Below are 13,343 nucleotides of genomic sequence, written 5' to 3'. Positions count from 1 at the left end.
CACAGAGCCTGGCCCTAGGGTATGTTAGATGTAGCCTCAAGGAGGCCGGGTTTGCAGCGATTAGCAGGGACTCTGTCCCATCAGCTTGTCCCTTGGAAGCCAGGAGTCTCCCATGGCCATTAGCCTCCGGCACTGCTATAGCCATGGAGAAGTGGGATTGGTGGGATTTAGCTTTAGGGGCTCAGTGCCTCTGGGAGCAGCAGCAGTTGGTGAAAGGGATTACAGGGAGCTGGGCAGAGATTGATTAAAATGAGTTTAGTTGCAGATCAAGGGATCATGGCAGATAACAGGGAGACTGCCAATCAGCACATGGGCACGAGCAGAAACGCATGAGGTAAGTGACCCGGAGCAGGGGGGGAGGGGTGCTACAGCACCAGCCCAGCTGCTCCCTGATCCCAGGGAGGGGAAAACTTGCAGCACCAGCCCCGTCCCCATCACAGAAGCTAGAGCTGTCCCTGGGGAACCTGCAGCAGAGGGATGTCCTGGGGAAAGAGCAGGTTTCTGGCTGCTCAGAAGCAGGGCCAGGGGAGTGTCTACCTCCTCTGGCCCTGCCCGTGTTAGCCCCCTCCCCACACCCCAGCAGGATCCTGGCCACATGGGAAGCCCCCAAGGGCAGATGCCTGAACATGCTGCAGGGCCCTGGCAGTACCAATGCTCCAGAGCCTGACACAGCTGCTGGGACAGGCTTCTTCCAGCAGGTGTGGGAGGAAGGAGCTAGTTCTGATAACTTCCCCAGAATCAGAGCTGGGGTGATGTAGGCTTGAGGTCTCAGCTCAGGGTGACTCCCACCCTGGGGCAGGAGCTCCTCAGCTGGTGAAGCACAGGATGGGCATGCCCCTGCCCCAGCCCATGCTCATACTGCTTGGCCGACCCCTCCGAGGGTGCCATCCACCCACCACGCCAGTGTGTGACTGAGTTCTAGTTGTCCCTGCCCTGTGCTTCCATCCCCAGCCCCAATGCCCCCAGTGCCAACACCCTACCCACTCCCATGCCTTTGTGTTCATCATCCTCACCCCAGCTGCCACCTTTCCACCCCATCCAGGGTCCCCCATGCTGCCAAGGGGTCCAAGAGCCACAACAGCTCCTGGTTGGGCCTCCCTGGGGCAGTGGCAGAATCCTAGCTGGGAGGACATAGTGAGGGGAGTTTGTGTTCTGGAGTCTAGGACCTTCCTCCCTCATTTCCCTCTGGGTCTGGGGCGGTCCCTGTGGTGATGCTGGTGATGTATCCACAGAGCCCCTGGGGGGCTGGTTCAGTAATGCCAGGGAAGCGGTCCTGGGTGAAACGTTTACTGGCTGAAGCCTGGAAGCTGTGTGGTACAGACGGGGCCACAGCATGAAGTGAAGAAGCAGGAGCAGGGAGCTTCCAGTGTGGGAGATGGAAGCATCAGCCCCAGCCCTCTCTCCCAGCAGCTCCTCACGATACCTTCACCACCTGCATGATGTTGGTGTAGCCGGCACCAGGTCTCCAGCCTGTCATGATAATGATGACATCATTGGAGCACAGGAATCCACGCACCCTCCCTGGGGAGGAGAAGGAGCTGGTGAGTGAGGGGAGAGCAGGCTGGGGAAAGGTCAGGCAGGAGCAGCAGAGGCAAGGTGACCCTGGCAGGGTCCCCATGGAGCAGCAGGGGGATGGGAGGCTGGCTGGGCCAGACAGATGGCGTGGACCAGGAATTGCTGGGAGCTGGGTGAAGTGGTTGGGACTGGGCACTGGGGGAAAGGCCGTGCCGGGCATGGGGTAGAGGGGAGCTGGCTGGGCTAGGCAGGTGTTGTGGGGAGGGTCACATTTACCCATCTCTATGCTGAACTGCACTCTGTGATCCACATCATCTGCCCACACCTTCTGCTGTACTCCCCGATAAAGCACAGGGAAGACACTGCGGCACAGGTGCACCTGGCGTGCCACCTGCTCATTCCGTGTCAAGGCAATGATGTGGGCACGAGGCCGGTAGTGGGAGAGCAGCTGTGCAGACCTGTGAGAAAGGCGGAAGGTTAAAAGGAGTAAAACAGCCCAATCCCCATATTCACTCCCTGGATTCAGCCTGGTGTGCGGGATAGCCCTGTCTCCATTCAGGTCTGTGAGATCTGGAAGTGCTGCAAGCTCCCTGCAGAAAGGGCGCTAAGCAGGCCAGGAGTTAGTGATACACATTGTTCCAAGGGGAAGGTTCCGACCCACTAGTCTCCTCCTCTGGGCACCCTGAAAGGTACAACCTCCATACAGGAGCCTGGCTCCATGCTCTCTCCAAGAGCACAGCCCCCATCCCAGGAGAACCAGCCCTTCACCTCTTACCTGCCCGAAGTGGTCAGCACAATGATGGCCACAGTGCAGCACTTGAAGGATGCCTCCACGGCCCCAATGGCTGTCACCTTGGTGGGGTCCTGGCTCAGAGAGGTGACCTTGCACAACTCCTCAAACAGCTGCTGGTTATAGATGGCAGCCTCAGCCTCCCTGGCGATCTGCAGAGAGACCAAGCAGCTGGTGAATGGTCTCACTACAGCCAACACGCCCAAGCCTCCCTACAGTACGCCCTGCTGGGGGAGACTGAGCCAAGAGCTGGCAGCTCCCTCCAAAGCCACACTTCCATCCCACTTCCCATAGCACCTCCTGCTGGGAGAGGCCAGGCTGAAGTGCTCTTACATCTCTCCAGGGTACGCACTGCATGCTGCATGCGCACAGCTTCCACAGGGTAGGCCCCCTTGGCTGTCTCTCCTGACAACATGATGCAGTCAGCTCCGTCCAGCACAATTCACTAGGTTTTGGAATCGGAATTGGAATCGGCCACGTCGCTGCTCTCTGCCCGGGTGGGACGGGGCTTCTTGATCATGCTCTCCAGCATCTGTGGGGGAAAGGGAGGGAGACGTCAAGGACATGTTTCACATGATGATGAGGCCTAATCCTCATCGCTAGCGCCAGACCAGCACTTCACCCAGCATTCCCAGTGTCCAGGGCTCCCACACAGATATAGGGGTTGGGGGTTTTGCCTAATCCCCCAGACCTGGCGGGGCAGGATCTGGAGTCCCCAGCTGGGCACAGCAGAGTTGGGTCTGTCCATGTCAGCTCCTGCTGCTCAGGGGTGGGGGCTAACCTGTGTAGCACAGATCACAGGCTTCCCGGCACGGTTGCAGTGGCCAATCATCATCTTCTGAGCCAGGAAGACTTTCTCTGCTGGGATTTTGATGCCCAGGTCCCCATGAGCCACCATGATCCCATCACTGGCTTCCAGGATCTCATTGAACCTGCAGCAGGGCAGAGCCAGGCTTAGCGCTATGGGCAGGGCCCGGAAGAAACCCGGCCCTGGTGTCCGCCACCCTAGCCAACTCACAGAAAGTGCTGCACTGCTGCAGAGAGTGTTTACAGAACCAGTGAGTCTAGCGGTTAGTGTGCAGGAAGGAGAGTCGCGAGCTCTGGGCAAGAGGAGGTCACAAGTAGGAGTTTCTTTTTCCCATGGCCAATTTTACAGGTGGACAGACAGGGCAGCGTTCCGGACTGCCGGATTCCTGGGACTGCACCCTGCAATTCACCTGTGGGGCGGGGGGGCAGATGGACACCCGGTACTGGGGGTGCAGAGATACACAGACAAAGGGGCAGATCACTCAGTGCAGTGTGTAGCAGAGGGTGGTGGGTGGGGCAGAGGGGCAGACGGACACAGGGCAGAGATGGACATGAGGGGGCAAGTGCTTGGTGGAGCAAAGGGACAGATGGATGCAGGGCAGAGATGGACATGAGGGGGCAGGTGCTTGGTGGAGCAGAGGGACAGATGGATGCAGGGCAGAGATGGACATGAGGGGGCAGGTGCTTGGTGGAGCAGAGGGGCAGACGGATGCAGGGCAGAGATGGACATGAGGGGGCAGGTGCTTGGTGGAGCAGAGGGGCAGACGGACACAGGGCAGAGATGGACATGAGGGGGCAAGTGCTTGGTGGAGAAGAGGGACAGATGGATGCAGGGCAGAGATGGACATGAGGGAGCAGGTGCTTGGTGGAGCAGAGGGACAGATGGATGCAGGGCAGAGATGGACATGAGGGGGCAGGTGCTTGGTGGAGCAGAGGGACAGATGGATGCAGGGCAGAGATGGACATGAGGGGGCAGGTGCTTGGTGGAGCAGAGGGACAGATGGATGCAGGGCAGAGGTGGACATGAGGGGGCAGGTGCTTGGTGGAGCAGAGGGACAGATGGATGCAGGGCAGAGATGGACATGAGGGGGCAGGTGCTTGGTGGAGCAGAGGGACAGATGGATGCAGGGCAGAGATGGACATCTGGGACAGACAGACAAGATGGACACAGTGGGGGTGGGTGCTCATTAGGACACAGGAACAGATGGATGCAGCAGGACTGGGAGATGGACATGGGGTGGCCAGGGTGCTCAGTGGGACATAGGAACAGATGGACGGAAGAGTGAGTACTCAGTGAGGCTGAAGGGTAGATGAGACAGTTACTTTCTGACACCCTCGTGGTTCTCGATCTTGCTGATGATCTTGATAGCACAGCCACGCTCGCCCAGCACGTCCCGGATGGCGGCCACATCTGCGGCTTTGCGGATGACAGAGGCGAAGATCATGTCTACACCATGCTGCAGCCCGAAGTGCAGGTCACAGATGTCCCGCTCTGACACAGCTGGGAGGTCAACCTCTGCCCCTGGCAGGTTGACCCCCTTACGGCTGCATAGCATCCCCACATTTTCTATCTCCGTTATGCAGCTGTCAGCACCTGGCCAGAGAGAGAGCAGCAGGATCAGGCTGAGACACCCTGCCCAAGGGAGTAGCATGAGGCACAGAGGGGCCAGCATGGAAGCTCCAGGGGGCAGAAGGGGGCACAGAAGGGGCAGGGGTGAGGGAATCACATGGAAAGGGGACAGGTGACTTAGGCGGGGGGGGCAGCACAGACATGCGGGGGCAACAAGGAGCAGTACAGACACTCCAGGATCGTGGGCTGGGAGCGAGTGCAGAGCCCCACAGAGTGTGGGGGGACATACTGATTTCCTTGACCAGCAGGGAGATGAGCCCATCATCTACAAAGATCTTCCCACCGACCTTGACGACGTTGGGGAGGTTCTTGTAATCCACCCAGATGGTGGCCTGGTCGCAGCACTCCTTGAAGGCATCATCAGTGGTGACTGTCACCCAGGAGCCCTTCACTAGCTCCACCTCCATGTTCTCGCCCTGCAGCAGCACGGATGGGATTGGGGCTCCATCACAACCTGGCCTTCCCTGATCCAGCTAGACCAGCTCTGCTCACCACAGCCCAGTCCACGATGCACCAGCCCCTCACAGTCACCTTCCCAAGCCTTCTGACAATGCTTCCTCATGCCCAGCACCCACTGCCCCCATGCCCAGCTGCCTGATCCCTCCAATGACGCTTTCTGCAGCAGAGCTGGGCAGACCCTCGCACCCCGTTTTGCTGCTGATCTTGCCATACTCACCGCTTTCACCAGCCCCGTGTGGATTTCTGGCCCCTTGGTGTCCAGGGCAATGGCCACAGGGTGGTAGAAAAGGGGTTGGAGGCAAAGCTCTCAGTTGCCTCCCAGATGTTTTCAATGGATCCGGCATGACACTGTTGGAGAAAAAGGGCTGGATCTGCAGGGCAGAGACCATCCAAAGGCCCTGTGCCTTGTCCCCAGGGACCCTGCCCCACCCTGGGGGCTCTGCACCTTCATCACTATCCTTACCCATCCTGGGACCCTGCCCCGCCCCTCCCTTTCCCCAGGGTCTCTGTGCTATGCCTCTGGGACTCTATCCCCAAAGTGGGCCGCATCCTGGGTCTGCCTCCAAGTCTGCAGGAATAATTTCCCATCCCAGCTCCTTCCCCCAGGACCCCAGAGCGAGGAATCTTCCTCATTCCAGCCTCACCAGACAGGACTGTCAGCCAATCACAGGGTAGGATTGCTCCCCAGCTGTCTCCAGTGTGCAGGATATTCCCTAACTGTGCACTACCAAGATCCCACCACCATCCTGAGAGACTGGTGGTTCCTGATCTGATGTGATGCTTGGCATGTACCTCCTCTCGTACCTCATGTGAGCCATGCGAGAAGTTCAGGCGTGCGATGTTCATTCCAGCCTTAATCATCTCCCTCAGCATCTCCACAGAGCGGGAGGCAGGACCTTTAACAGCATGGGGCTCAGGTGAGTACTGCTGATGGGAGGGTGCTTCCCCTCAAATCCATTCCCCACCTCCCCAGCAGGTGTCTCACATCTTGTTCTTATGCCCCAGGAGCTCATCTGTGCCCCTCACTTAGGGTGACCAGATGTCCCGATTTTATAGGGACAGTCCCAATTTTTGGGTCTTTTTCTTACATAGGCTCCTATTACCCTCCACCCCATCCCAATTTTTCACATTTGCTGTCTGGTCACCCTACCCTCACTCCCCCTAGATGGGTCCCTCAAACTTTTATCCAAACCCAGTGTCCCTTAGAGCAGTGGTTCTCAACGACTGGCCCACGGACTGGCACCGGTCCCTGACATCTCCTAACACAGTTTAAGAAGGCAGCAAGCTGATCCCTGGTATCGAAGAGATTGAGAAACACTGCCTTAGAGGAGCCAGCACCCCAGCTGGTCATTAGCTGCCACTGTGAGTCCTCCCAAGTTTTAGCTGCAGCAGTTCATGTGGGGAAGAGGGTGGGTACCTATGGTGCAGATGATGCTGGTGTTGCGGGTGGTGATGGGCTCAGAGTCTATGTCCAGCAAACAGAGATGCTCCAGGAAGGTGTCGGCCATAGCAGCAGTCAGCTGGTGCCTCTGGAAAAAGGCCGCGCTGAGCTCCTGGGTGAGCTGGAACATGTTGTCCAGAAGCCTCAACGCGGCACCTGCTGACACAGGGACAACTCCTGTGTTAGGACCCTGCCAGTGGCGCTCTCCCAAGGGCCCTTAACCCAGGCACTGGGCCAGGCTGCTTGCCTGGGTCTCTCCCACGCAGGTGAGGCAGGCAGGACGTGGCATAGCCTTATCAAGGAACCTGCCAAGTGTCCTGTGATCACTGCTGTGCCTCGTGATCAGAGTGTTCACAGCATTGCTGCTCCCTGAGTGCTAGAACTCACAGTACAGAGACCCACCGGCCTGGCCGTCTGGAGTCCCTGGATGATCGCTTCCCAGGACTCAGTGAAGGAGCAGCTGAGCAGGGCCCAGACTCACCTTCCATGGTGTGGATCCAGAATCCCCTGGGGCTCACCTGCCCACCAGCTTCTGGCTCCAAGCCTTCAGTCACATGTGTCCCTGGGACAGAGGCTCCCAGCCCAGAGGTGACATGAACTAGTTAAAGACTCACCAGACCCAGGCTGACCCTGCAGCTGACTGACAGTACAGGAGAGGCCATTACCCAATCCCAGGAGATGGCGGCACCACCTGGGACACCACCCAAGCTGCACACCCCTATAGAACAGGGGCTTGAGCTGCTGTCAGTCTGTTAACAATATCCAGACCCTGGGGCCTGAGCTGTGGGTACCAGATACTCCCACCCAACCCCTCAAATCTGTCATTGGGCACCCGCACCATCCGCCCCACCTGTGGCCCCACCAGGACAGAAAGACGCAGAGCCGGAGTCTGTGTGGACAGAAAGACTGCGCCCATTCCAGTCTCAGTGGGAACTCAGGAGTCTGCCCCAGCTGGGATAATACGAAGGGCCCAGGGCCAGTCCTTAGCCATGGGGTGACAGGCAAGGCCTGGCACTTCTATCCCAGACACTATTATTACTAATGCTCCTGTGGCACTAGAACATCACAGATACTCCTTGGATCCAACAGACATGCCCCCCACCCTAGAGAAGGAGGGGTAGGCCTGGGGTGGCTGAGAATAGGCCAGGGGAAGCCAGTGGAGTTGTACTGTGGGAGAGTCAGGCCCCAGCTCCAAGGTCTGTCCCCTGGAGGAGAGATGCAAGGGTGAAGGCCCTTGCCAGGATAGGGGCTGCAGTCTGTGCTCCCCCCACCCCTGCCAAGTCTGCAAAGGAGGGGTGACCTGCTGCACCACAACTGGGGCACCCACCTTGCTCAGGTTTTGCTGCTGCCTTTCCTTCCCAGCAGCTCTGTGGCACGGAAGTGGCAGACGTTTCTCTGCCAGCCCCTTTTGAGCCACCCATTCTCAACCCCTCCCTGCTGCTCCCTGGCCCAGGCGCTGTCCCACTCCCATCCAAAGCAGCTGGGGGCATCCTCTTCCTGAACTGTTAACCCAAATCCAATTTATTGGCTCAGCCCAATACTGGGGGGTCCCAGTTATAGCAACTCCCTACCCCAATCCCTGCCCCATGAACCACGCATCTCTTCTCCCCTCCCCCCCAATGCTGGTATGTGTCCTAAGAACCCAATTCCCTCTCTGGGTAGGTGTCAACTGATTCTCCCATCTGCCTGTTCCTGCTCCCAGGGGAGGGCCACAACACCCTTGCTTTGGCTTCCTGTCCAGGCAGGTGACTGCTGCTCCCTTTGGACAATCAGGCCTGGGGAGGAGAGGGGTTATGGGGGCTTCCAAAGAGTCTGGCACTCCCTAGGGCTGGGAGCCTCTTCAGCTCCTGAAGCAGTCCAGAATCCCTTACAGACACTTTAGCCCCTTCCCCCTCCACCCCCTGCGGTGCCTACTGGAGATGCAGCCCAGAATCTGAGTCATAGTATAGACAGGCTGCCAACGCCTGCCATGCTCAAGGGTCAAATTCCTTACAATCATCAGACCCAATCCCCTCCCCTTTGCTCCCTTCCCATCCCCATCACACCCAACTCCCCTCTCCTCTGGCCCTTCCCCTCCCCATCACACCCAACTCCCCTCCCCTCCGTCCCTTCCCTTCCCTTCCCTTCCCCATCACACCCAACTCCCCTCCCCTCCGTCCCTTCCCTTCCCCATCACACCCAACTCCCCTCCCCTCTGGCCCTTCCCCTCCCCATCACACCCTAATCTAAAGGGTTAACATCTGCGGGTTACCGCCCATAACGCTCCTCTAGCCTCCTCCAATCACAAGGCCCAATAAGGGGTAACCCCGCCCCTTCACCTTCCTACTGGCTCAGAGTTCCCGAGCCCATCCTCATACGATGGAGCTGGCCAATGAGCGCTGCCGCCTGCCATGGTCCGCCATAGGGCCCCGCTCCCTTCCCGAGGCATGCCGGGAACTGTAGTTCATGGACGGAGGAGCGGCGCCGGCTGCTGCGGGGTTCTGACAGCCGAGAACTACAAGTCCCAGTGTGCCGCGCGGCCCAGCTGGTCCTTTTCCGAGCGGCGGCGCCGAGCGGAGCGGAGGCAGGTGGGTGCCCGGCTGGGGAGGGGCGGCCCCCGCTGGATCCCGGCTCTGAGTCCCGCTCTCTTGCAGGCACCGCGATGAGCGGGGCTGTGGGGACGGCGGCGGCGGACAGGGCGGCCTTTGTGGACTTCTTCCCCCAGGTGCTCCGGGACCTCACCGCAGATGGGCTCCAGCACCCCGAGGTGGGCGACGCGGTCGCCCGGCTGAAGGAGGTGAGGCGGGGACTGCGGGGGCTTGAGGTTACTGGGCCAGGACACGCCTCGGGGGAACATAGGAACTGGGTGCTTTTGCCAGCGGTGACATTGCTGGCACTTCAAGCTGCCGTCTGTAGGCTTCAGAGTGAACGTCTCGCTGCGATGAATAGCCCCTCCCCCAAGCTATTGTTTCAGACTGCCTGCAGGTTCACTGGACCGGTTATGTTCCGTTCACACTTGCTCTCTGGGGGATAGGTCCCTAGCTGTTGATTGTATGGCAGTACTGTGATACTAAGGCAAGGCCATCATCTCCCTGGGACCAGGGCAAGACTCCTCCTCACAGGACGTACAATGCAGGTGGGCTTTGTACCTCTCTGAACCATGGGCAGGGAGCTGTGGGATGAGGTCCTTCTGGGATGACTGCACAGCTTCCTTTCCCCTTGTGTCCTCTCCAGATTCTGGAATACAACACCCCAGGTGGGAAGTATAACCGGGGCCTGACAGTGCTGGCTGCCTTCCGGGAGCTGGTGGGGCCAGACCAGCAGGACCCAGAAAGCTTCCAATGTGCCTTGACCGTTGGCTGGTGCATCGAGTTGGTTAGTGTGTGCTCTGAATTGGGCTCAACCTGGAGCAGAAGATGCTCCTATTGGGGCGGCATCTCAGTGTCAAGGTGGGATTTGGGGATGCAGAAGCTCCGTAATGGGGCCTTGTGCAAGTTTATCTTATAACTCCTTTTATTGTAGCTCCAAGCTTTTTTATTGGTGGCTGATGACATTATGGACTTCTCACTCACCCGGCGTGGCCAACCCTGCTGGTATAAGAAGGTAGTAGAGGCTGTCGGGGGTCTGAATGGGGGCACAGGGGAAGGTGGGCATGGGGGTGGGATGCCTGAGGTATTGGGGGAGAGGTTGAGGAGTCTCTAGAAAGTGTGGGGGGAGGGGTGCCTGGGTGGCTGGGCCTGCTGATATAACCTGTCCCTTTTCTGTTGCAGGAGGGAATTGGTTTGGATGCTGTGAATGATTCCTTCCTCCTCGAGTCCTGTATCTACCAGTTGCTGAAGAAATACTGCCGGCGGCAGCCCTACTATGTGCACCTGCTTGAGCTCTTCCTGCAGGTGGGGCTGGTCCCTGTGCCCCCAAGATCTCCCATCTAGTCCCACCCTTGGGTCACCCCCACGCCACCACACTCAAAGGCACTTTAGACCTTGTTCAAGTCTCTCTGCTTTGTTCTTGGAAAGTCTCTGCCTTTCCTGTGCATTACCCTGGGGCTGCATTCCTCCAGTATTGGAGGGGAGTGCCTGCGGGACAGTGACAGTGAGATGGCAGCTCCTCTCTTCAGTGATAGTGTGGGGGCAGGCACTCAGGCTCCCCATGTGCTGCCTGGAGTAGCACCTCAGAGAGTACTGTGTCTCCTCAGAGAGTACTGTGAAAATTGTCATGTAGGGTTGGGTCCATAACATCTCTTGTCCCCAGACGTCATACCAGACCGAGCTGGGACAGGCACTGGACCTCATCACCGCTCCACCTGGCCACGTTGATCTTAGTCATTTCACTGTGCAGAGGTGAGGTGCTGGGGCAGAAGAATCCTGCCCAGTGCAGGTGGGGGAGGAGTGGAGTCCTGGGTTCTGTAGGTTTAGAGGTGACCTTAACTCTCAAATAGTCCTGTCACTTCAGAGTTCTGTTGGGCACCTCTGTCTAGCTTTGGGGTGGTCAGAGAGGGGTGCTCATCTCTCTGCTAGGCCCATCGGGCTCTGGGGACAGCCCTGCAGGAGCAACTTATCACTCCAAACCAGCTGGAGAAGGGACACTTGATTCCCCTGTTGGGGAGCAGGACTTGTACCCGGCCCCTCCCACAGGAAGTGACCCCAGTGTCTGTGCAGACCAGATACAGGGACTTAAGTTGACTTGAGGCCAGCGTTACTGAGTGTGGATACTGTCTGGCAGGTACAAGGCAATCGTTAAATACAAGACGGCCTTCTATTCTTTCTACCTGCCGGTTGCGGCTGCTATGTACATGGTGAGTGTAACTCCAGCTGCTGGTTACGTGGGTTCAAGCAGCAATGGAGAGGCCATGGGGCATGAGCCAGGCTGACTGGGGAAGTGGGGATGTGTGGGTGGGAGGCTGGGATGGAGGGGAGCTGATGTCTGAGGATCGGTGAAGTTGGGTAGGGAAGAAAGGTGGTGGGGAAGGATATAACAGGCTGGGGGATGCAGGTGCTGGAATATGCCAGCAAGTGTCTCAGCCCCTACCATTTCTTAGGCCGGCATTGACAGCGAGGAGGAGCATGCCAACGCCAAAGCCATCTTGCTGGAGATGGGAGAGTTCTTCCAGATCCAGGTAGGAGACTCCTCCCTGCCCCAGGGTGCTTCTGGGCTCTGGGAAGCTCACAGTGAGGAGGCCTGTAACTGGCTCTCTGCCCATAGGATGACTTCCTTGACTGTTTTGGGGATCCAAACCTGACGGGTAAGATTGGCACTGACATTCAGGACAACAAGTGCAGCTGGCTGGTGGTGGAGTGTCTGCACCACGTCTCACCAGAGCAGAGGCAGCTCCTGGAGGTAACATCAGCAGCTGGGTAGAGGGTGGGGAGGCAGCTTGGCACAGATGGGAAACAGTCCTGACCCTGAGGTACCAGCTGCCAGCTTGGCTCTGGCTTTGTTCCCGTAGCGTGAACCTGTTGGTGGAGAAGGGGTACAGTTCTGGACCCTAATGTGTATCTGGAAAAGCTCACTGTGCATGAGAAGTCCTGCCAATCAGACCCTGACAGCTGCTCGGCTCATAGTTGGGGGTCTAGTGATAAGAGTGCTGAGCCCTATGACAGGAGGATGCAGATCCCAAAACGGGGGGAGGGGGGAGGTGATGGCTCCAGGTGCAGCTGGTTGTGGCAGCCAGCAGCTACATTCTGGGCTGGGCCTTGTCTGACCCTGTTCCTTGGCTTCCAGGAAAACTATGGGCAAAAGGAGCCGGAGAAGGTGGCCACAGTGAAGGAGCTGTATGAAACTGTGGGCATGAGGGCAGCCTACCACGAGTGTGAGGAGAGCAGCTACCACCGCCTGGAGGAGCTGATTGAGAAACATGCCAACCACCTCCCCAAAGCAATTTTCCTTGGCCTGGCCCAGAAGATCTACAAGCGTCAGAAATGACAGGGTGGGCTGGCTCCTCAGGGCTGTGACAGGAAAGGCATTGACAGGCCTCCTTCCACCAGGCCCAGCTTCTGGCATGGGAGCTGACTCTGCAAACTCATCTGCTTAGGGGAAGGTGACGCCTTCCCTGTGCCCATTCCATTGGGGATGGTGACCTGTATAGCATCTGATATGGTTCTTTGCTGTCTTGTGTTGGAGTGAAGGACAGAAGCCCACTGTTCATGCAACAGATCAGCTGTGATAGCAGAGATGCAAAGCGTTTGTATCAATAAACATAAGTTATTGTAGTTGCTGCCTGTATGATTATGGGGACACCCCTGTCCCGAGAGCCTCTGTCTCTCTCAACACACCTGCCTGCTCAGGGGCTGTGAGCAGCATTGCTGGCCATCTGGCCTGGGGTGGACATGGGATCTGGTCCCAAGGGGCTCAGCTGACCCAGAGATAAGATGGGGAACTGCCATAGAACCTGACCTAGCTGCACCACTTGTGTTTCTTTGGCAAGATGGGCCTGGGGAAGGGGAGCATCTCTAATCTAGCCTCTTGTTAAAGAGCTTGTCCAAAGCATCTGCTCTCATCCCATCTGAGCAGGCTGCTTGGGAGACACCTGCATGCAAAGGCTAGCCTCCCAGGGAGTAAAAGCTGACAAATGAGCAAAGCCGGTTCTAAGGGTGGAGGGAGAGATCCCAGGCTGGTGGGTTGTAAGCTCTGGTTTCCTTGTGGGGGTGGGGGGGCTGGGGGTGGTGTAGGTTCTCTTGTGCAGGCAGGTCCTGGATTTGCAGCCAGTGTAGGGTATTTCTGCA

The 13,343-nt window shown here is 58.0% G+C and overlaps 2 protein-coding genes and 1 long non-coding RNA gene across 4 annotated transcripts in view; 1 reads left to right on the top strand and 2 right to left on the bottom strand.

Moving 5' to 3' along the window:
• Positions 1 to 13,343, bottom strand: part of LOC122457418 — a 28,762-nt gene that overhangs the window by 9,006 nt on the left and 6,413 nt on the right. The gene's annotated exons all lie outside the window — the stretch shown is intronic.
• Positions 1,275 to 7,268, bottom strand: PKLR (pyruvate kinase L/R). Its single transcript, XM_043502245.1, is given in 12 exon segments — positions 1,275 to 1,521; positions 1,792 to 1,973; positions 2,291 to 2,457; positions 2,658 to 2,837; positions 3,087 to 3,237; positions 4,436 to 4,706; positions 4,972 to 5,158; positions 5,419 to 5,486; positions 5,489 to 5,549; positions 6,006 to 6,097; positions 6,619 to 6,798; positions 7,124 to 7,268. Coding segments are annotated over 12 exon segments (1,653 nt in total). The 5' UTR covers positions 7,131 to 7,268; the 3' UTR covers positions 1,275 to 1,414.
• On the top strand, positions 9,120 to 12,830 carry FDPS (farnesyl diphosphate synthase). 2 transcript variants are annotated; one of them, XM_043502248.1, is made up of 10 exons: positions 9,120 to 9,209; positions 9,276 to 9,418; positions 9,856 to 9,996; positions 10,144 to 10,224; positions 10,392 to 10,514; positions 10,843 to 10,961; positions 11,344 to 11,416; positions 11,660 to 11,737; positions 11,824 to 11,958; positions 12,343 to 12,830. In XM_043502248.1, the coding sequence occupies exons 2-10, from the start codon at positions 9,284 to 9,286 to the stop codon at positions 12,541 to 12,543; spliced, it is 1,086 nt and encodes a 361-aa protein (XP_043358183.1). In that variant the 5' UTR covers positions 9,120 to 9,209; positions 9,276 to 9,283; the 3' UTR covers positions 12,544 to 12,830. The 2 variants fall into 2 exon arrangements, with proteins under 2 accessions (XP_043358183.1, XP_038238750.1); XM_038382822.2 differs by having other exon boundaries at positions 9,122 to 9,209; positions 10,873 to 10,961.

The sequence above is a fragment of the Dermochelys coriacea genome, chromosome 24, assembly GCF_009764565.3.
Source record: "Dermochelys coriacea isolate rDerCor1 chromosome 24, rDerCor1.pri.v4, whole genome shotgun sequence".
Classification (NCBI taxonomy): Eukaryota; Metazoa; Chordata; order Testudines; family Dermochelyidae; genus Dermochelys; species Dermochelys coriacea.
The sequence above is the reverse complement of the archived record's forward strand: the minus strand, read 5'-3'. Positions and strand labels throughout refer to the sequence as shown.

Bases quoted from the DNA above. Each gene is read 5' to 3' on its own strand.
- FDPS (XM_043502248.1), top strand. From the start codon at position 9,284: ATGAGCGGGGCTGTGGGGACGGCGGCGGCGGACAGGGCGGCCTTTGTG. The intron at 9,997-10,143 runs GTTAGTGTGTGC...CTTTTATTGTAG, and splicing joins TTGGCTGGTGCATCGAGTTG to CTCCAAGCTTTTTTATTGGT. The intron at 10,225-10,391 runs GTAGTAGAGGCT...TTTCTGTTGCAG, and splicing joins AACCCTGCTGGTATAAGAAG to GAGGGAATTGGTTTGGATGC.